The sequence below is a fragment of the Natator depressus genome, chromosome 5 (genome assembly GCF_965152275.1).
Source record: "Natator depressus isolate rNatDep1 chromosome 5, rNatDep2.hap1, whole genome shotgun sequence".
NCBI lineage: Eukaryota > Metazoa > Chordata > Testudines > Cheloniidae > Natator > Natator depressus.
In genome coordinates, this window is record NC_134238.1 from 5,223,875 (window position 1) to 5,246,244 (window position 22,370).

At 42.8% G+C, this 22,370-nt stretch overlaps 1 protein-coding gene across 4 annotated transcripts in view; it reads left to right on the forward strand.

Annotated features, from left to right (window-relative positions):
* The window catches only part of UBAP2 (ubiquitin associated protein 2), a 130,862-nt gene that overhangs the window by 52,726 nt on the left and 55,766 nt on the right, over positions 1 to 22,370 (forward strand). For all 4 annotated transcript variants that reach the window (XM_074952280.1, XM_074952281.1, XM_074952282.1 and 1 more), the window contains exons 6-8: positions 1,805 to 1,882; positions 16,798 to 16,852; positions 18,129 to 18,232. In XM_074952280.1, coding sequence (XP_074808381.1) covers positions 1,805 to 1,882; positions 16,798 to 16,852; positions 18,129 to 18,232 — 237 coding nt within the window. The remainder of the gene's footprint in view (positions 1 to 1,804; positions 1,883 to 16,797; positions 16,853 to 18,128; positions 18,233 to 22,370) is intronic.

Below are 22,370 nucleotides of genomic sequence, written 5' to 3' on the forward strand. Positions count from 1 at the left end.
CCATACATTTCTTTTAACAAGCAAATAGCCAAGTTTTGATTCCATGTCATATGAGTGGGAGAACCTGAGGGTGGTCTGAGTTTTATGAAATGTTTTTCCCTTTAAGGGAAAATGAAAAGGCCTTGGTATATCCTGGGGATTAATTATGAGCACACCCATGCACAAAAGATAAGCTTCTACACAAATAGAAAGGGTTTGGTGTGAACCTAAACATTATAAGAATTACCACAGTGTATTCAAGGACAGTGATTCAAATACATTGCACAAAAGAGTGCTAAATGCTGCAAATGCTATTTCCAAAGTTAGGTAGTACTGAATTAGATCACCTTTGAGTATGTTACCCATTATTTAAGCCATTTCTTAAAGTGCCCCATACCATATTAAAAAAATTACATACCAAGTCCATATGAAAATATATACATACATTTAAAAAAAAAACCCAAAACCTCCACCCATACAAAATAGTACACTGCACACACAGTTCTCCCCTTGGAGAGATGATGAGAGTGAATGAACCACATGTGACATATGTTAGTCACATTACTTAATGCACTACTGAAAAGCCCTCAATGCTACAGTGATCAGGGTCTGTAAGAACTTACGTAGAATAGAATAGTATCTAGATGCTGTTTCGTTTAATGATCTGGAAGATGATGTAAAGCGGATATTTATGAAATTTGCAAGTTGCGTTTAGAACAAATAAGGGACTATCAGAGACTTAGCACACGGTAAGCCAGAGTGTGAATGCACAATGCTCTTGTGTGCCATGTACTAACTGACCATGTGGACAAGCCCTAATTCACCAAAACCAAAAAATAGTTGCCCAGAATTTGTTTGCCAGAGACAAATGCAGCTTGGCCTTCAAGTTTTGGGCTCTGTGCTAAATCTGGAATTTAGGGTTTTCAAATGGGTTCTAGATCTTGCAAAATGTGCTCTCTGCACCTTTATGTGCACATAGTTATGTCCCCATTGCAGTGCTGAATACAAGTCGTGCAGTGCAGAGTCTCCATTTAACAGTAGCAAGTGCTGTAGTAAGTGGTAAGAGTCATCATTTTCCTTCAGGGACCCCCTTCTTTGGATTTCAGCTGACACTTCAAAACATCCAGCCAGAGGTTTTCCACGGAACGTAATTATAGAGCTCTTGTAAAAAAACAAACATTGTGTCCCATGCAGGTTAAATGTAACGGACCAGATTCTGGTGGACTCTGTGTGTGAGGTGAGGGAAAGGGAAGGCATGAGATGGGAGGCTTCTTCCTCACCCCCTTCTAGTTCCTACTGGTTCTTTTACAAGGGACAGTCAGAATGTGGTTGGGTAGGGAAGGCTCAGTTTAAGGCTAGCTGCCGCCTCAGAGAGGTGAGGTCATGATCCTGTCCCCCTTCAGACAGGTCAGCAGAACAGGCCAGGGAGAGAGTGTGAAGCACCAAAGAGTGGCAGAGCTCCTGTTGCCCCATATTTCCCCCTACAGCCCCAGGTAGGGGTCCTGCTGAAAGGTGATCTCCCCTGCCCCCCCACCCCACTCTACAATGCAGGGTGCAAGATTTACGAACTTACATTTAGGCACCCAAATCCATGTTTAGATGCTTAAATAAGTGTATTGATTTGAGAGGTGCTGAGCACCCACAACTCCCATCACCTCTACTTCACCTGCTGTACCAGCTCAGCACCTCTGAAAATCCAGCAGCTTATTTAGGTGCTTGTTAGAAACTGTGAGCTACGCAATCTGTTGCTACTCTGTTTTCAAACCTCTTACAAATGTAAAGATAAAATTTCCTTCCCTATCAATCTTCTGTCTTCTCTCCCCAGTTCGAGTAGAAGAGAATGGTGTGGACAACAGTCAAGGGGAGAGGCCTTCAGACCGTGGGAAACGTGGCCGTGGGAGAGGTAATGTGGTGGTGCTTTTGTGTGGACAATCACAGCTTTTCTCTTGTTCAAAGGATAACCGGCTTTTTTAGATCTCAAAAAGAAGAGTAGCTTTAAAAGCCCAGCCACATACAATAGTCTGTGCCCTTTGGTTCCATAAGAATAAGCAATGTGTAATTTGATTTTCATGAAATTTTTGGCTTTAGTGACCTAAACAAGGTGCACAAGTCTGCATGGCAGGTTCAGCTGTGAGCTCGCGTACTCAGATCTGTCACTTGACCCCAAAGAGATCCAGCATTTGGGCTGTGAGCCCTCAATAACCTGCTCTTATGGGGAGTGCCAGCCACCCCATGAAAGTCAAATCTGAGTGGAGAGCTGTGGCCCCCCAAGATACACTATGGCCTGTGGGGCAGCACTGGGTTATTTTATTAAAGATAACGAAGGGGTGGAGGAGTTTGACTTGTACTCGTGCCAGTCCCTCAAACTGGATTCTGGTGGTGTCAAGAATGCCATCTCAGCTTTGTACCCTATGGGGGGGTCGTCATGCTTCTCTGAGGCTTGCTAGCTAGATGACATGGAAGGCTAAGGGGAACCTGGGATACTGTGAGAGAAGAAAGGGAATCAAGAGGTGTAGGAAGTAATCTAGATTGTGTTGCGCTGAAGATAAGGGGAAAGAGTGAAATCTGGATTTATCGGGGATCTGGGAGTCGGGAAGCTTCTGTTGATTTAGTGGGTGAAGTGGCTTTTGGGAGTGAAGTGATTTCTTTAGCATGGGGGGAGGGTTCATGGGGAGCCGTAGTATCTTGTGGGTTGGAAGACAAGTGGTTGTTGCTAGGAGGAGCTGGGGTAAAAGTGTGTCAGAGCTAATAAAAGCAATAAGTAGCATACTTCTAATTTCATATGCACGGAATATTTTTGCAGTACTCCCTATCCTTGGCATAATACCGGAGGATAATCACATGTTCAATGACACGATAGCAACAGTTAATCTGTATCTAACCCTGCTCTTTTAAGGACTGGAAGGAAACAAGGGCATGTAGTTTCCAGAGCAGTGCAGGAACATGACCAGGCTATGCATGTGAATCAGCAAATACCAGGATAAGTATGTGTACAGAGTAGCGGTTCAGAGAAGGGGACGTTATAATTAACTGCTACCATTTTCTGAGTTTTCGCACCAAAAAACAAAAGGTGCTAAACTGGTGGAGCTCAGTTTTTGTGGAGAAAGTGAAATTTCTGTTTAAGCTTCTGAGGTGTAAGGAAAAGAAATTAAAAAAAAAAAAAGATTTAAATTAGATGTTTTTCAATTGATGATGTCCTCCTCCAAGTTGAAATGTATTCCAAAAATTAGTCTCCCACATTCACCCAACTCTTTACAGTTTTAATAAAAGTTTGCTGGTGTTACCCTAGGCACTCAGATACAGTAGTGAGGCTAAGTGCTGTAGGATAACTAGATAGTTTCTTAAATGTCTCACAACTAGGCATTTAATAATCACTAATAGAAAGCTGGCATACCAGACTGAGAAAAGGAATGCTTTGTGTGTGCCATCTTCAGCCAGACACAATTCATTGCATTGTGTGGTACTTCTATATCTGCTTAACAAATAGACTGCACAGTCACATAAATGAGCTAATTTAATGAAAGGCCATCTGTAGCTCTTAACTGTCGATGATAAGCTCTCTCTTCTTATGGCTTCTGGATCATTGATTGATGAGTGCATTTTGGGGGAGAAAAATACCTAAGGTTAAAATTTACTACAGTAATCCTTAAAAGCTGCAGGGATTGCTTAAAGCTGTACATTTCACTTCCTCACTGTTAAGTCTTCTCTTTTCAGGATCACATGACCTTCTCTCTCTCTCTTCGCATATTAGCAGAAATATAAATTTTCCTGCAGTCAGCTTAATGCAATAAAAACTGGTTTCTTGCTGCTTCATTAAATATAGAAAAGTCGAGACCCGGGATAAAGTTTCCCTTTCAATAGAGAGCAAATTGGTCACTTTATGTAATCTAGTAATAACACCGTTCGGAGGCATCCCATGCAGCATTTCTATCTTCTATTTCATATCTGCATTTCTAATCCACATGTCACTCAGAAATCTAGGCACCAGATACAAAATTAGGGGTTGGTTAATGTTTGAACAATGGACCCTAGCTCTCCCTTCCTATTTTAAGCTGCCTTCTCAGGCAGGAATAATCTTACTGGCTGTTTTCTAGGAGAATCCTTGCTGGGCCATTATGTTACTCCTTTATAGGAGAACAACTTGATTTAGAGAGATGACGACATGTACTCATCCCTGAAAGTGGCAGGATGGGGCTAATCCTGCGGCAATAGTGGTGCGTAGCCCTCCATAGAAACCCCTGCTCTGAGATTTTCACCCTCTGTAGGCTGCATGCTTATCCAGCAGAGATACTGTAATCAACTGTGTGACATTTTTTCTAGCTGTGTGCACTGGACATGGTGCTATGTTTACAATGTACAAACAGTACAAGCCGGTGTAACAGCAGCTGGGTTTTGGAGCAGTTTTGTACTATTGGCTGATTAGTAGAAGGCAAAAGCACTTGTCAGGGACGGCTCCAGGCACCAGCGTTCCAAGCAGGTGCTTGGGGCGGCAATTCGAAAGGGGCAGCAATTCCTCTGGCCACGGCGACAATTCAGCGGCAGCTTCTCTGCGTCGCCCGCTGAGGTGGCAAATGGACGGCAGCTTCTTCCTTTTGCTGTCCGTGCTGGCAGTTTTTTTCACTGCTTGGGGTGGCCAAAACTGTAGAGCCGGCCCTGGCACTTGTGTTAAGATATTGCCTACTGGAGTGGCTCTACTGCTCAGACCTTAATCTCTCTTAATAAGCAGAGGGTATAATCTTTGATTTGGAAAGGAGTCAAAGAATGAAAACTTTTTAGCTGGGTCTTCAGTATCTTCATCTCTCCTTCTCAAGACCTAAGTTCCTGAATAAGTTTAATACTCCTTAGGGATAAATTAGTAATATCTATCAGCATTATTTCTTGCAATTACTGCCTGATAGCGTTACAACATGCAATTATGATACATACTAAGATATCTTGTACGATACATACTGAGATATCGCAGGCAGGCTTACTAAGCTAGTGAGGAGGAATTTAAACTAGGTTCGCCAGGGATGGTGACCTAAGCCCAGAGGTAAGTGGGGAACTGGGATATGGGAAGGAGACACAAGGAGGAGGGTGCAACAGGAGAGGCCTCCTGATACACTACTTTCTCAGTATGAAATTGGCTAGTTATCTTAGGTGCCTGTACACAAACGCAAGAAGCCTGGGAAACAAGCAGAAGGAATTGGAAGTCCCGGCACAGTCAAGGAACTATGATGTGATTGGAATAACAGACATGGTGGGGTAACTCTCATGGATGGGTATAAACTGTTCAGGAAGGACAGGCAGAGGAGAAAAGGTGGAGGAGTTGCACTATATGTAAAGGAGCGGTATGACTGCTCAGAGCTCCAGTATGAAACTGGAGAAAAGCCTGTTGAAAGTCTTTGGGTTAAGTTTAGAGGCGAGAGCAACAAGGGTGATGTTGTGGTGGGCATCTGCTATAAACCACCAGACCAGGAGGATGAGGTAGAGGAGGCTTTCTTCAGACAACTAACAGAAGTTTCCAGATCACAGGCCCTGGTTCTCATGGGGGACTTCAATCACCCTGACATCTGCTGGGAGAGCAATACAGCAGTGCACAGGCAATCCAGGAAGTTTTTGGAGAGTGTTGGGGACAGCTTCCTGGTGCAAGTGGTGGAGGAACCGACTAGGGGCCGTGTTCCTCTTGACCTGCTGCTCACAAACAGGGAAGAATTGGTAGAGGAAGAAGAAGTGGGTGGCAGCCTGGGCAGCAGTGACCATGAGATGGTCAAGTTCAGGATCTTGACAAAAGAAAGAAAGGAGAGCAGCAGAATATGGACCCTGGACTTCAGAAAAGCAGACTTTGACTCCCTCAGGGCACGATTCCCAGGAGGCTAATATGAGGGGGCAAGGAGTCCGGGAGAGCAGGCTGTATTTTAAAGAAGACTTATTGAGAGCGCAGGAACAAACCATTCCCGATGTGCAGAAAGAATAGCAAATATGGCAGGCGACCAGGTTGGCTTAACAGAGAAATCTCTGGTGAGCTTAAACACAAAAATGAAGCTTACAAAAAGTGGAAACGGACAGACTAGGGAGGCGTATAAAAATATTGCCTGAGCATGCAGGGGTGTAATCAGGAAGGCCAAAGCACAATTGGAGTTGCAGCTAGCAAGGGATGTGAAGGGTAACAAGAAGGGTTTCTACAGGTATGTTAGCAACAAGAAGGTGGTCAGGGAAAGTGTGGGACCCTTAGTGAATGGGAGAGGCAACCTAGTGACAGATGATGTGGAAAAAGCTGAAGTACTCAATGCTTTTTTTTTTTTTGCTTCAGTCTTCACAGACAAGGTCAGCTCCCAGACTGCTGCACGGGGCAGCACAGTATGGGGAGGAGGTGAGCAGCCCTCAGTGGTGAAAGAACAGGTTAAGGACTATTTAAAAAAGCTGGACATATACAAGTCCATGGGCCGCATCTAATGCATCCGAGGGTGCTGAGGGAGTTGACTGTGATTGCAGAGCCATTGAGCATTATCTTTGAAAACTCATGGTGATCGGGGGAGTCCTGGACGATAGGAAAAAGGCAAATATAGTGCCCATATTTAAAAAGGGAAGAAGGAGAATCTGGGGAACTACAGACCAGTCAGCCTCACCTCAGTTCCTGGAAAGATCATGGAGCAGGTCCTCAAGGAATCCATTTTGAAGTATTTGGAGGAGAGGAAGGTGATCAGGAACAGTCAACATGGATTTACCAAGGGCAAGTCATGCCTGACCAACCTGATTGCCTTCTATGATGAGATAACTGGTTCTGTGGATATGGGGAAAGCTGTGGACGTGATATATCTTGACTTTAGCAAAGCTTTTGATACGTCTCCCTCAGTATTCTTGTCAGCAAGTAAAAAAAAGTATGGATTGGATGAATGGACTATAAGGTGGATAGAAAGCTGGTTAGCTCATCAGGCTCAACAGGTAGTGATCAACGACTCGATGTCTAGTTGGCAGACGGTATCAAGTGGAGTTCCCCAGGGGTCGTTCCTGGGGCTGGTATTGTTCAACGTCTTCATTAATGATCTGAATGATGGGATGGCTTGCACCCTCAGCAAGTTCACAGATGACACTAAGCTGGGAGGAGAGGTAGATACGCTGGAGGGTAGGGATAGGGTCCAGTGACCTAGGCAAATTAGAGGATCGGGCTAAAAGAAATCTGATGAGGTTCAAATGGAGAAGTGCAGAGTCCTGCACTTAAGACGGAAGAATCCCATGCATTGCTACAGGCTGGGAACCGACTGGCTAAGTGGCAGTTCGGCTGAAAACAACCTAGGGATTACTGTGGATGAGAAGCTGGATATGAGTCAACAGTGTTCCCTTGTTGCCAAAAAGGCTAACAGCATCTTGGGCTGCATTAGTAAGAGCGTTGCCAGCAGATCGACGGAAGTGCTTATTCCCCTCTATTCGGCACTGGTGAGTATTGCGTCCAGTTTTGTGCCATCCACTACAGAAAGGATGTGGACAAATTGGAGGGAGTCCAGCGGAGGACAACGAAAATGATTAGGAGGCTGGGGCACCTGACTTATGAGGAGAGGCTGAGGGAACTGGGATTGTTTAGTCTGCAGAAGAGAAGAGTGAGGGGTGATTTGATAGCAGCCTTCAACTACCTGAAGGGGGGTTCCAAAGGGGATGGAGCTCGGCTATTCTCAGTGGTAGTAGATGACAGAACAAGGAGCAATGGTCTCAATTTGTAGTGGGGGAGGTCTAGGTTGGATAGTAGGAAAATGTATTTCACTAGGAGGGTGGTGAAGCACTGGAATGGGTTACCTAGGGAGATGGTGGAATCTCCATCCTTAGAGGTTTTTAAGGCCCAGCTTGACAAAGCCTTGGTGGGATGATTTAGTTGGGGTTGGTCCTGCTTTGAGCAGGGGGTTGGACTAGATGACCTCCTGAGATCTTTCAACCCTAATCTTCTATGATTCTATGATCTGGAAAGATACTAGAACAAATTATTGAACAATCTATTTGTAAGGACCTACTGGGTAAGAGGGTGATGTGTAAGAGCTAATATGGATTTGTCAAGACCAAATCATGACAAACCAACCTAATTTCCTTCTTTGACAGGGTTACTGGCCTGGTGGATGGGGGGAGCTCATAGATGTGATATATCTTCATTTTAGTAAGGTTTTTGACGCGGTCCCACGGTCCCAGACATTCTCATAAACAAACATGAGAAATGTGGTCTAGATGAATTTGATAAGGTGGGTGCACAACTGGTTGAAATATTGTACTCAGAGTAGTTATCAGTGGTTCTCTGTCAAACTGGGAGGATGCAGGGATCTTCCTAGGCCTGGTACTTTTTAATATTTTCATTAATGATTTAGATAATGGAGTAGAGTGTGCTTATAAAATTTGTGTATGAGACCAAGCTTGGAGTGGTTGCAAGCTTTTTGGAAGACATGGATTACAATTAAGAATGACAGATTGGAGAATTGGTCTTGGATCACTAAGATGAAATGCAATAAAGACAAGTGTGAAGCACTATACTTAAGAAGGAAAAAGAAATGCACAAACTATAAAATGCAGAATAACTGGCTAGGCAGGAGTACTGCAGAAATGGATCTGGGGGTTATAGTGGATCACAAATTGAATAGGAGTAACAATGTGATGCAGTGCAAAAAAGGCTGATATTCTGGAGTGTTGTATGTAAGACATGGGAGGTAATTGTTCTGCTCTATTCTGCACTGGTCAGGCCTCACCTGGAGTACTGTGTCTAATTCTGGGTGCCGTGCTTCAGGAAAAAGGTGCGCAAATTGGGGAGAGTTCAGAGAAGAGCAACAAAAATGATAAAAGGTTTAGACAATCTGACGATGATGAAAGGTTTAAAAACTGGGCATGTTTCACCGTGAGAAAAGAAGTCTGAGGGAGGACCTGATAAGTTTTCAAATATGTTCAGGGCTGTTATAAAGAGGACAGTGATCAATTGGTCTGCATGTCCACTGAAGCTAGGACAAGAAGGAATGGGCTTAATCTGCATCAAGGGAAATTTAGGCTAGATATTAGGAAAATCTTTCTAACTATAAGGGTCGTTACATGCTGCAGTAGGTTACCAAGGGAGGCTGTGGCATCCCCATCCCTGGAGGTTTTTTAGAACAGGTTGGACAAGCACGTGTCAGGGATGTTCTAGGTTTACTTGGTCCTGTCCCAGCATGGGGGGCTGCACTAGATAAGCTCTCAAGATCTCTTCCAGCCATACATTTCTGTGATTCTGAGAGTATCTGTTGAGTGGAGTTCTATAACAAAGATGATTTGGAGAACTGCTTAGCAGGACACAATCGGGTTAAAAGTCCTAAAGTTATAAAAAACAAGATTCCTTATTTGTGTGAAGTGATTAAAAGTGTAATAAGTTTACCAATTTAACTTTCATTGTGGCATTTTACACTTTGAAAAATGAGACCAGACTTGTCAGTTTCACTTTTGTTCCTAGTCAGTTTTTAGTAAATTATTTTTTCTTCTTGCTGATCTAGAGCATGTTTGCATTGCAAACACTGTAGGGGAATGTTTATTAGAAAAAAACCTGTTACCATGGGAATTAAAATAATGAAAAAGGGGTGCCTGGTGGTGATAACTTCTGCCCAAAGGATCTCTGAGATTACGGCACTTACCTCGGAGCCACCCTGTATGGTGTTTTTCAAGGACAATGTCCAGCTGCGGCCGCATCCAGCTTTCCTTCCCAAGGTGGTTTTGCAATTTCACACGAGCCAGGAGATATTTTTGCCAGTCTTCTTCCCAAATCCTCATAAGTCTGAGGAGGAACGTAGGTTTAACTCCCTGGACGTCAGGAGAGTGCTAGCCTTCTACATCAAAAGGACCAAACCAGTTTGCACGTTGACGCAGTTGTTCATCATGGTGGCGGACAGGATGAAAGGTCATCCAGTGTCCACCCAGAGAATTTCATATTGGATCACCGCCTGCATCTGATTTTGCTGTGATCAGGCAAAAGTGCCTCCCCTGGCAGTTGTAACTGCCCACTCGACTAGAGCGCAAGTTCGGTGGTGGCCTTCCTGGCCCATGTGCCAATTCCAGATATCTGCAGAGCCGCCACCTGATCGTCCATTCACACGTTCACGTCTCACTATGTGCTTACCCAGCAAGCCCGAGATGACGCCGGCTTCGGTAGAGCAGTATTACAAGCCAAACGTCTGAACTCCGAGCCCATCTCCAGGGATGCTGCTTGTGACTCAGCTAGAATGGAATCAACTTGAGCAAGCACTTGAAGAAAAAACGGTTACCTCCCTTTTGGTAACTTTTGTTCTTTGAGATGTATTGCTCATGTCCATCCATTACCCACCCTCCTGCCCCTCTGTTGGAGTTGCTGGCAAGAAGGAACTGAGAGGGTGTAGGGCCAGCAGTGCCTGATAAGCCGATGCATGAGCGTGGCACTCCAGAGGGCGTCACAGCTGATCCTACGGATACCGCTAAGGCAAAAGTCTCCGACATGTGGACGTGCATGCACCTAGAATGGAATCGACATGAGCAATACATCTCGAAGAACAACAGTTACTAAAAGATAGGTAACCGGTTTTTTCAATCATTAAACCACACAAGGGCTTGATCCTGTGAGCATCTGTGTCCCCGCAACTCTCAGTGGACTTCATTGGGAATGGAGAATGCTCATCACCTTAGATGATCCAGGTATCCTATTTCCTGTACCTGAGTTGCTTTGGAAAATCTCTCTAAATGCAACAAAGCAAACTACAGCTGGTGTGCAAAGTTGATTAAGAGCGTGAGATACATTAGTGAACAGAAAAAGGCCACCTGGCTCAATTAGTAAAATGTGGGAACAAACTAGAGTAAAATGTCAAAATGAGCAATACGATTAAAAAGACCCCAACAAACTTTCCACTGCTGGCTGCTTGTGCGTGGAGAGGAATAGCCAAGATTTGGCTTAACACTTGAACCTGTTTGCAGATCTAAGTGTAAAGGAAGCTGAGAAATGTCAGGATTAGGAGTGGCAATTACAGCTCTAATTTTATTCTTTGCCTGGTGCCCCCATTGTTTGCTTTTGTGCTCTGTAGGTTGACTAATTGCAGCAAGGTCCATTGATGCAGCCTGCTTGAGAGAGTTTAAAATCTGCTGCTGCTGCAAAGTTGCTCATTCTCCTTTCTTGGGCAGATGGAAGTTTACAGTCAGAGCATTGCCTGTTGTGTTGCCAAAAAACCTGACCCTTCCTTTTTGTTTTGAAAACTGACCGTTATGGTGCATTTTTTGTTGTAGAAACTATATGCACAAGGCAATTCCATAAAATAACAGGGCCTGCCTTCCCTCCCTTGGGTGAATGCTGCATCACAGCACTTAAGGTTCCTGCTACACTGCAATCTGTTGGTCACTGTTAAGGGACAGTGTTTAAAAAAATTTCCTAATATGGGGTGGAAGAAACCTGTAATGCCATAGTGACTCATCAGTGATTTCTGTATGAGTTGCAGGTGCTAAACACCTCTAGGGATCCAGACGCTTAAATATCTTAGAGGCTGAGTTTTAAATTCAGAGTTGGGAGGAGAGAACTTTTTGGTTTAAAAAATTCAAAATGTGGACTCGGTTGCTTCCTGAGGGAATCCGTAACGCCACAGAATACTTCTGATTCCACTTCCAACAGAATCTACTGTGTTGGAAGCAAAGATGGCAAAAGATTGTAGGCGTTCAGATTGTGCACAGGAGGTTTTCCAGAGTCGGGCTGTGTTGCCATGCATGGTAGCAGCATGTCTCCTCTCTTTAGGATGCAGCCAGCCTCTCTTGATCACCCAGGTTCCATTGCGGCAACCTCCTTGCATCACTTCATGCTGGAACTCTCCCAAACAACACAGGAGGAATTAAAATCATGGAAAGTTGGGGCTTATATACATGGGAACACTCAAGAAAATTAATCTGAATCAAAATTTAAAGGGGATTAGTTAAACTTCATTAAACCCTGGTGTGGATGCTCTTATTCAGAATTAGTGACCTTAATTTGGTTTAATTTCTCTCAGTGAATTAAACTGAATTAAGGCCACTTTAATTCTGAATGAGACCATCCACACAGAAGCCTAATGCAGTTTAATTAATCCACTTTAAATTTACAGCTTTAGGCTTGGTCTAAACTTCAAAGTTATGTAGGCATAGCTGTGTTAGATAGGGGTGTCAAAAATCCCCACACCCAGACCAGCATAAAACCTCTAATTTAGATGCAGCTATGCCAGCAGAAGAGAGCTTTTGTTGATATAGCTAAAGTCATTTAGGAAGGTTGTGTTCCTACACTGACAGAAATACTCCTTTTGTCAGTGTAGGCTGCATCTAAACTTGGGGGCTATGCTGACATAATTGTGCTAAAATAGCTATGTCAGCATAGGCTCAATAGTGTAGTCATACCCTTAGTTAATTTGGATCAATTTCCTGAGTATTCCCATGCAGACAAGGCCTAGCTTGCCTGTATTCCTTTAAAAAAGATCCAGAATAGAACTTCCTGGTTAGTTACCTAGAAGACCACCTCTCTTGAGGTCAGAATATGCAGTGAAATTGCTGCAGGTCATGATGTCTAGCCCTAACCAGTAACTCCGTTTTTCGGTCCTTAATGAAACGGAAGGACAGGATCTAGCACTCTCTTCGTGCACTAAATTGTCATATTAAATATAACTAGGAAGGCGAAAAAAGAATTTGAAGAACAGCTAGCCCAAAGGCTCAAAAAATAACAGCAAAAAAAATGTAAGTGCATCAGAAGCAGGAAGCCTGCTAAAGAACCCGTGGGGCCACTGGACGTTCGAGATGCTAAAGAAACTCTCAAGGAAGATCAGGTCATTGTTGAGAAACTAAACGAGTTCTTTGCATTGGTCTTCATGGCTGAGAATGTGAGGGAGATTCCCAAACCTAAGCCATTCTTTTTAGGTGACACATCTGAGGAACTGTCCCAGATTGAGGTGTCATTAGAGGAGGTTTTGTTACAAATTGATAAATTAAACAATAAGTCACCAGGACCAGATGGTATTCACACAAGAGTTCTGAAGGAACTCAAATGTGAAATGTCAGAACTAACAACTATGGCTTGTAACCTATCATTTAAATCAGCTTCTGTATCAAATGACTGGAGGATAGCTAATGTGACGCGAATTTTTAAAAAGGACTCCAGGGGTGATCCTGGCAATTACAGGCCAGTAAGCCTGTCTTCAGTACCAAGCAAATTGATTGAAACTATAGTAAAGAACAGAATTATCAGACACGTAGATGAACATGATTTGTTGGAAGAGTCAATCATGGTTTTTGTAAAGGGAAATCATGCCTCACCAGTCTGCTAGAATTATCTGAGTGTGTCAACGAGCGTGTGGACAAGGTTGATCCAGTGGATATAGTGTACTTAGATGTTTTCAGAAAGCCTTTGAAAAGATCCCTCATCAAAGGTGCTTAAGCAAAGAAAGCTGTCATTGGATAAGAGGGAAGGTCCTCTCATAGATCAGTAACTGGTTAAAAGATAGGAAACAAAGAGTAGGCATAAATGTTCAGTTTTCAGAATGGAGAGACACAAATAGTGATGTCCCCCAAGGTCTGTACTGGGACCAGTGCTGTTCAACAGATTCATAAATGATGTGGAAAAAGGGGTAAACAGTGAGATGGCAAAATTTGCAGATGATACAAAAAACTCAAGATAAGTCCAAAGCAGATTGCAAAGAGTTAGAGGGTTCTCACAAAGTGGGGTGATTGGGCAACAAAATGGCAGATGAAATTCAAAGTTTATAAATGCACAGTAATGCACATTGGACAACATAATCCCAACTACACATATAAAACGATGGGCTTTAAATTAGCTGTTACCACTCAAGAAAAAGATCTTGGAGACATTATGGATAGTTCTCTGAAAACATCCACTCAAGTTGCAGCACCAGTCAAAAAAGCAAACAGAATGTTGGGAATCTTTGGGAAAGGGATAGATAAGAAGAGAGAAAATATCATATTGCCTCTATATAAATACATGGTACGCCCACATCTTGAATACTGCATGCAGATGTGGTTGCCCCATCTCCAAAAAGATACATTGGAATTGGAAAAGGTACCGAAAAGGGCAACAAAAATAATTAGGGGTATGGAACAGCTGCTGTATGAGGAGAAATTAATACGATTGGGACTTTTCAGCTTGGAAAAGAGAGGACTAAGGGGGGATATGGTAGAGGTCTATAAAATCATGATTGGTGTGAAGAAAGTAAATAAGGATATGTTATTTACTCCTTCGCATAACACAAGAGCTACGGGTCACCAAATGAAATTAATAGGCAGCAGGTTTAAAACAAAAAAGGTTTTCTTCACCCAACGCACAGTCAACTTGTGGAACTCTTTGCCAGAGAATGTTGTGAAGGCCAAGACTATAACAGGGTTCAAAAAAGAATTAGATAAGTTTAAGGAGGATAGGTCTATCAGTGGCTATTAGCCAAGATGGACAGAGATGGTGTCCCTCACCTCTGTTTGCCAGAAGCAGGGAATGGGCAACAGGGGACGGATCACTTGATGATTACCTGTTTTGTTCATTCTCTCTGGGGCAGCTGGCACTGGCCACTGTCGGAAGACAGGATACTGGGCTAGATGGACCTTTGGTCTGACCCAGGATGGTCATTCTGATCTGATCTGATCTTCTACATTTCAAGTTCTCCTTCTATAATGCTTTCACCTGGTCAAATAGAAGAGGTGCTCTGCTGCTCAACCCATTCATATGCTTCTTATACTTCTGCTTTAGCTATTGAAACAAATGCCTCCTGCTTCAATCAATAATATCTTTCTGCTCTAAACACCCCGTCTAGTTCTGTAGGTTACTATCCAGGTGTCTTGCCTCTGTCAGTATCCAAAATGATGTTGCTGAAGAGTCCTTGAAGCATTCCTACCCATCTGCCTATGTTAGGTATTTCAGCCCTTTCCAGAAGCAGCCCCTGGGCAGGACATTTCCCTAAAAATCTGAAACGTGTCCTATCTGTCTAAATATTCATGCTGTGATTGTTGGGGTTCTCTGGACTCTGTTTCTTAAAGAACCATGACAATGTCCTCTTTTTCCAGTCCTGCTGTGCAGACTAGGTACCTTGAGTTGAATAGCTTCTCTTCTTTTGGAGAGAAGTTACAGAAAGATTGAGGCCAGATCTGCCAATAACAGATTAACCTGGTCCAAATTTTAATGCCCTTCCTGGAGCATACTAAGGTCAGGCAAGCAATGCCTTGCTTTCTTGTATGTGTTTAAGAGCTTACATTCACACACATGTCCAATTGCTTCATGACTGTAATTAGTACTTGGGAGCCCTAAAAGATTACAATAGCAGGGTAATGTTACAAATTCATACTTGTCCTGATAGTTGGGGCAACCTGAAGATCCCTGTTTTGGTAACCTGTAATTGCACCCATAATAAAATATTCTGCTTTGGTGTGTAGCTGGATCTCTAGGCTCCCAGGGGGTCTGTTATGCAAATAGGTAGTTGTGAACTCTGAATGTATTTTCCTCTCCAAGTGTAATGCCATCACCTGTTGGCAGCAAAAAATAAATGGAAAGCCAGATGTGAAAATGCATTGTACATATGAAAGACTTAATAATCCCAACAGCAGTCTGCTATTTTAGCATTTCAAAGTAATGTAAATGATTCTAGTGTGTGGTCAGCACTATACAAGATGTGAAAGTAAAGACCGTCCCTGTACCAAAGAGCTTATAGTCTGAGGCTGATGTCAAGAGTACAGCCCAAAGGAGGGAATAATTTGGTGTTACATTAAAATATAAACTTAACTAATTTCTTCTGAGAATCGTGTAAGAAGGGAGTCACTGGATATAGTTACGGCTCTGATTTTGTCACAAAGGTCGTGGAAGTCCCCCGACTGCCTGCGATGGCTGGGAGTTGCGGGGTACCCTGGTCGCGGGGCCCCCGCAGCTCCAAGTAACCGTCTGGGGGTAATTTGCAGCTCCTGGCTGCCGTGGGCAGTGTGGGAACCCAGAGCTGCTAGTGGGGCCCCCTCTGCAGTCACCGACAGGGTTGTGGGGACTCACAGCTCCCTAGGGATATTTTTAGTAAAAGTCAAAGACAGGTCATGGACTTCCGTGAGTTTTTCTTTATTGCCCGTGACCTGTCCATAACTTATTACAAGGACTATCTGTGACAAAATCTTAGCCTTAAGTATAATTTGAATAAGGCGAGAGTTTCGGCGTGGTGAACTGAGATTACACAAAGGACAGCTTGCGGGGAAAGGCCCAGATCCAGGAGTAGGAGAGGGAAACAAAATAGGTTGTTGAGGCTGACGTTGGTACAGCAGAGGAATGAGAGGAAGTGTGACACGATTAGGCCAGAGGTGTAGGCTGAGGCTTGTTGTACAGGCCTTGGAGTCAAGCACAAGAAATTGAAAGGTAAGGACTGTACACTGAACTTAGATACGATAGCTATATATCTCCATACTAGACATAAAAAAATACGGTTTGAGTAGTTTCTAGTATATGTTTGCCCACCCAAGTTTAATTTGTGTACTGTACAGAGCTAGGTTGATTGACATACATTCAACAGTAGAGGCACTGTCTTGATGTGTGTGATGTACCTAAGATTTTATGTTGGCCCTTACCTTGATCTGTTTGATCCTCTCCTCTGCTAGTTTTAAGAGGAGGGGGAAGAATTGTTGCTTTACTATACTACTAAATATTATGATGAACTAATATTTTGTTCTTTGTATAGATTAGAGGAGGGATTTTTACTTTGAGGGGAATTGAGGAGAGAGAAGTTATATTTAGTAAATTCACCCATTCTAGCTTTCTTCCTCAAACCCAGTATTCTCCTGTGACAGATTAGCCATCAGCTCATCTGTATGGATGCTATTAAAGGGTGTTCCCTCTTCTTGTAGGGTTTGGACGTGGTAGAGGGCGAGGAGCTGGGAGATTTTCAGCCCAAGGCATGGGGTAAGTGATGCGCATACTTCTCGGGGAAAATCAAACACAGCAGGAGTGTTAATTGCTGTCCAATCTGTTAATACTACTTGACAAATATATTGTATATTGCTGTGGATAGAAAGCATATAGAACCGTGAAACAGTGTCTGTGAAATACCAGTTGGATTCATTGTATGCAGAGTGACTGTTCCCATCTCTAGGCAAACTAACATTAACGTGAGTACACCGGCGTCAACATGTCAGAGACACTCAAAAAAACCCCAACCCCTTAAACAAAATCCCTTCCCAGTCCTCAGAAAACTGAACGTGTCCCCATGTAACCCAGTCCCCACAAGGAAAGTCCAAGTCAGTCCAGAGGCTTTGCAGGTTGAAAGTTCTGCATGGCTGGTTTGTAGCCCAGTTTGAAAGGAAACTTTGTAGCACATAGATTCTTACCCCCTCCCCCCCTCCCCCCTTCAAAAGACAAGTGAATCTAATTTTTTCTACCAGAAGGTGCGGGAGCTTCCCTCCATTCTTAGTGTTTTATATTTAGCCATTATTTGCTCTCAGTAACTTTGTGGATCATATCCGTGGTGTCAAGATAATAAAAATTAACCTTTTCTCGTCTTTTTTGTGTCGTGGCTCCCTCCACCCCCTAGATAAGCCGCCGCCTTATTCTTTCCCTCTTCTCACCCAATTCTCATGTGATAGGTTGAAAAACAACTCCCTCCCCTCCCCCCCCCGCCGCCTTTTTTAATCAAAAAATTAGTTTCCAGGTCACCATTCGGCTATCTCTTAGATATTGAGCTGTTTCGGCTTCAGTGGGTATTTCAGAACACCTCCCTGCCATCATCTTATTGATATACTACCTGTTGCCCTGCATACATGTCAGGCACCCTAAAAGCATGTGACAAGGGATTCTCATCAGTAGTATACTGCTGAGAAATGACCAATTGATAAGCGTTGTGCTGTGGTTGTAAAGTAATGTTTAATGAGGATGGGAACGGTTTGCCTGGTATTGCAACTTTTCCACGAACTAAGTTTTTTGTTCAGATTCTTTACAATGACTTTTTTAATACTGTCCTGGTTTTTGGTGGCACCCCCACCCTCCCACCACCCCCTTATTGGGAGTAAAAAGAAATTGACTTTTCTGAAAAACACAAATTATCAAAATAGCCCTATATGAAAGACAAGAACTGGTAAAAATCTAATACAAATATAGACCATAAATTGGGGCATTTCATGTTGTGTGGCTTTGGTATTCACTTTCTGCATATTTGTTCTTCCCTACCCTTTTTAAACCCTAGGACATTTAACCCTGCAGACTACACGGAGACTTCCGCCACAGATGGATTTGGGCCAAAACCAGAGGTTTGGGAGACTGGTCAGAATGATGCAGATGATGGAACTGGTAAGATGGCTTCCAAAAGTGGAAGAGCTGGAATGAAAAGCGGTAGCAAGTTGCCATTAAAAGAACTGTTCTGCTGTGTGTTTTTTCATGAACATCTGAAAATATTTATACTTCTCACCTGACATGGGTATTTGCTCACTTACACAGCTTGCTGCTGTACTCCAGCCTCAGGATGGCTGTATACGCACAGCTCTGTGGTTAGACAATGAGAAGGGTAGTTCTCGTTCGCAAAATTATAAACAGTTCCCTATGAGTCAAGAAAGGTTGAAGAATGGAGCTATTCAAATCCGTTTCCCTACAGGGAATTTTTGATAGGTACATTACGGTGGGATTTTCCAAAGCACATGAGTGATTTACAAGCACAAGTCTCACTGAAAATCATTGGGACTTGTGCCCCTAAATCACTCGGACACTTCTGAAATTCCCACCGTTAACATACAGGAAGGCAAAGAGATTAGTTACTGAGGTGTGGGAGAGATCTTAGATCTTGCCATCTTCCAGAACAGGGAATAACTAGAAATGTGAATAGGCCATAGAATGGGTACGAATAGAACAGTCTGTATCTTCTATGAAGATTAAGAAGGTTTTGTATTTATTAGTGGAGTCTTAAGGGTGGAATGTTCATTGTTGGTTAGAGGCAGAGACTCAGACAGTAGGTTGAAAGGGGAGTGGTCTTGTCCTGGTACTGGAAATCAAAGAACATGATCTGACTTATCAGTGACTCAGAAGAAGAACAGGAGAGCATGCTGCTTCTTTGAGTTCCAGGTCAAGAGGTGTGATGAGGGCAAAAGATCCTGTGTCATGCTGGAGAAATGCAGTGAGTTACAGTAGTCCAGTTGGGAACCAGCAAGTGGAGGAAAATGGATGACTTCACCATCTGAGGAATTGCTCACAAGATAGCAGGTTTCTGTGCAGGTCATCTTCTACTGTCAAATGAAAGAAAAAGGCTGATACTGGCAACCAACTGCTGATGTAAGGAGAAGGATTTCAGCTTCACTGAGCACTGGTGTGAGCCCCTTGTGATGTGACTTTCTGCGTTAGTCATTCTCCATTTAGGCGGATAGGAGGCGAATCTCCTCGGTTCAAAACTGATATGGCTCCTTAGGCAGACTTTAAACTAGGTGGAAAGGAGCTTTTATTTAACTCAGAATCTGGCATGTATTTCCGAAATGAATTATTCTGAATAGATTTGTCCTGCAGCAAAACACATATACCTAGAATAAAGAGTATTAATGCACTGATGTTTGTTTTTTAAAAATAAGTTAAGGCCAGAAGAGGCAGTAGAAGTGATACCACACGTTGTGAAATCCCGCCTATAATGTTAACATTCGTGCTTGCTATACAGAGGCAGAGAAGAGAGGTGGGAGGCAAGGCATGCTATTGTAATTATTTTAGAAGCAGTGAAATCCTACTTTAATGAAGAAAGAAAAAGATACAAGACAGAAGAATCTTCAGTGAAAAATTGATAGTCTCATCCTCACTAAGAATGGAGAGCTAGAGAAATTCTTGGATGAGCTACTGATACTTGAAATCATGGGATGGTATGCTAATAGAGGACTCTACCCAGATGTCTGGGTAACAAAAACAGCTAAATATGACTAAGCACCAATTCCTAAGTTACACAGAGGACAACTTTGTGACCCAGATGGAGGAGCTATCCTTATCTACTTACCAAGAGTAGAACAATTCACTGAAAAATGGTGTGGGGGTAATAGAGTTCAGTGCTAAAGCATGAGCCACTGAAGTTCTTCTAGCTCTAAATGGGCTAGAACACATCAGTACAAGGGTATTAAATTCCAGGAAACCAAATTTTGAAGAATATTGAAGGCTGGTGCAGTGGGAGGAAAATGTGGGGAGAGAATCCTGGAGGAACTTCATAAAAATTGACATACTGAAGAGCGAGTGACTAGAAGAATAAGAATAATGCAAAGAAACAAGAATGCATGCAGAGCGAAGATACGGGCAGCAAAAAAAGCAGAATGAGGCGTTCTCTCTAGGTAGGACTGGAAAGACGGATTGAGAAGGGCTTTTGCATGTTTAGCTGGAAGAAAAGTACTGGACTGCTAGTGGGGAAACACTGAACCACAAATTACAAAACAGTTCAGCCTTTTTAGATTTTTAAAAGATGTCCTTTTAATATCAACTCAGTTTTGAGTTCATCATACTTGTTAATTTGTCCCCCCCAATCAGGCTCAATTTTTCAGCATTTTAAAAATTCTTCTTCTCTTGTGTAATCCATTTGCACTAAAGATGCCTTAGAATATGTTGTCCTGGGCTGTCACAGATGGCAGAAGAGTTGCAAAAGGCTGCATGGATACTCTCGAGATGCATCATTCTGGGGCATCATGGAAAAGCCAGCATTTTCCATGATGTTACAATGCAACACCAAAGTATTGCTGATTTGTGAAGAGGAAGGGCAAGGAGGAGTCTAAATAACTTATAGAACCTAAAACAGGTAACACAAATTTATTCCAAAGAGTAGAAGGGAGCTGTTTGTTACACTTTCCGTACTATTTGCTGTCCACTGTTTTTTATAGTTGTAGGGTATGCTCTATAAATAGCTTAAAGAGAACTTTTTAAAAATGCAAAATGAATGATCCCTACATGAAAAGCAATAAACCTGAGCACTCTGAGAGTTGGTAGGTTAATGGGGTACTTGCCAGGTGGCCAGAGGTGCCCCCGGCTTTCAGATTTTTTGCAATACACCAAATGCGTTCACTTCTTTGCGACTTCTTGCTGTGGGAGAAAGCGTCTAGAAAATAATGGGATCCTGAGCAATAAACAGCGTGGGTTTGATATAGAACAAGGCATGGCAGACTCCGTCACTTTTTTTTAAATGGAATTCTAAAATCAGTGAATGAGAAGAATGCAGTAGATGTGATCAGATGTTTAGTAAAGTACAGATAGTGTGCCTCAAATTTAGTCGTAAATGTAATTCAGATTGGCTTGGTTATATGCAGTCCCATGTGATTGATGAAACTGGCAGAAGGGCCACAAAGAAAAGAGAGCAATAAACCACAATGTATCAGTCTCGGAGGATGGCGGTAATGGTGGAGCTGGGAAGCTGCAAGTGGTTGGGTTTTAGGTCCATCGTTGAAATGGAAAGAGCATTTTAATGAAAACTACAGATTTTACTGAACTGGGAAGGGCTGTAAATTACAAGGATAACATAACACAGTGGGGAGCTAGGGAGGTTAGAAACAGATAGGGATACAATAAGTTTCACGCTCAGAAAGTGCAAGCTAATGCATCTAGAGTGAAGGGGGGAGAAAATCCCAAAGGTGTGATCAGTAGCCAGAAATTAGGAGGAAAATAGTAGCAATGAGACCAGCAATAAATAGTAGAATGCACTTTTACTGGGTCATTGAGCTGCTGCAAAGCAGATAAACCAGCTTTTACAGAAGAAAAATGGAAGCACCCACAGATGGCTATCCAGGATGAAATTTGCATAACAAACATACTTGGAAAAACAAAACACAAACTTTCAAAAGAAAGAAGATACTTGTAAAAACTGCAGTGTCCCAGAAGACTTAGGGCAATAGTGGACAGAAAATTGTTCAAGTTTGCAGTGCTGAAAGGTGGCATTAAAGCCAGTGTGGTGATTTTTTTTCTTTCTTTTTTTGGACTGCTGAGGCATGAACATGTTGAAGAGAGGACCTGTTGTGCTAGTAGTAAGATCATACCTGGAATACTGTATTCACTTCCAGGCCCTTCAATGTAGGAAGACATTGTTTCTCTTCTATGAATTAATTCCTGTTTGCCAAAGTAGTTGAGGCTGGAGGGATTGACTTTGGAAGCAAGAGTGAGAATGAAATGTGTTTAACTTGGCTAATCTACTAAACTACGTAGTTGGGGAGACGTGCTCATTGTCTGCAAATGTTTGAAGGGTGCCAATACAGAAGACGGGTTGATCCAGTGGGGGTATAAAATAACAATAATGGAATGAACTGTTAGGTTGAATGTCAGGGAAATGTCCTAACTGTGGGATCTGTTGGTTTGGAATAATCTCCACAGGGGACTGGTGGAAGCCCCATTGCTGGACTTGCGTAAAACAAAACTAGACAAAACACTTGGAGCACTATTGTTTATTATTAAAGTACTGACACACAATGCAGAAACCATCCTTGCCCTGAAGAGC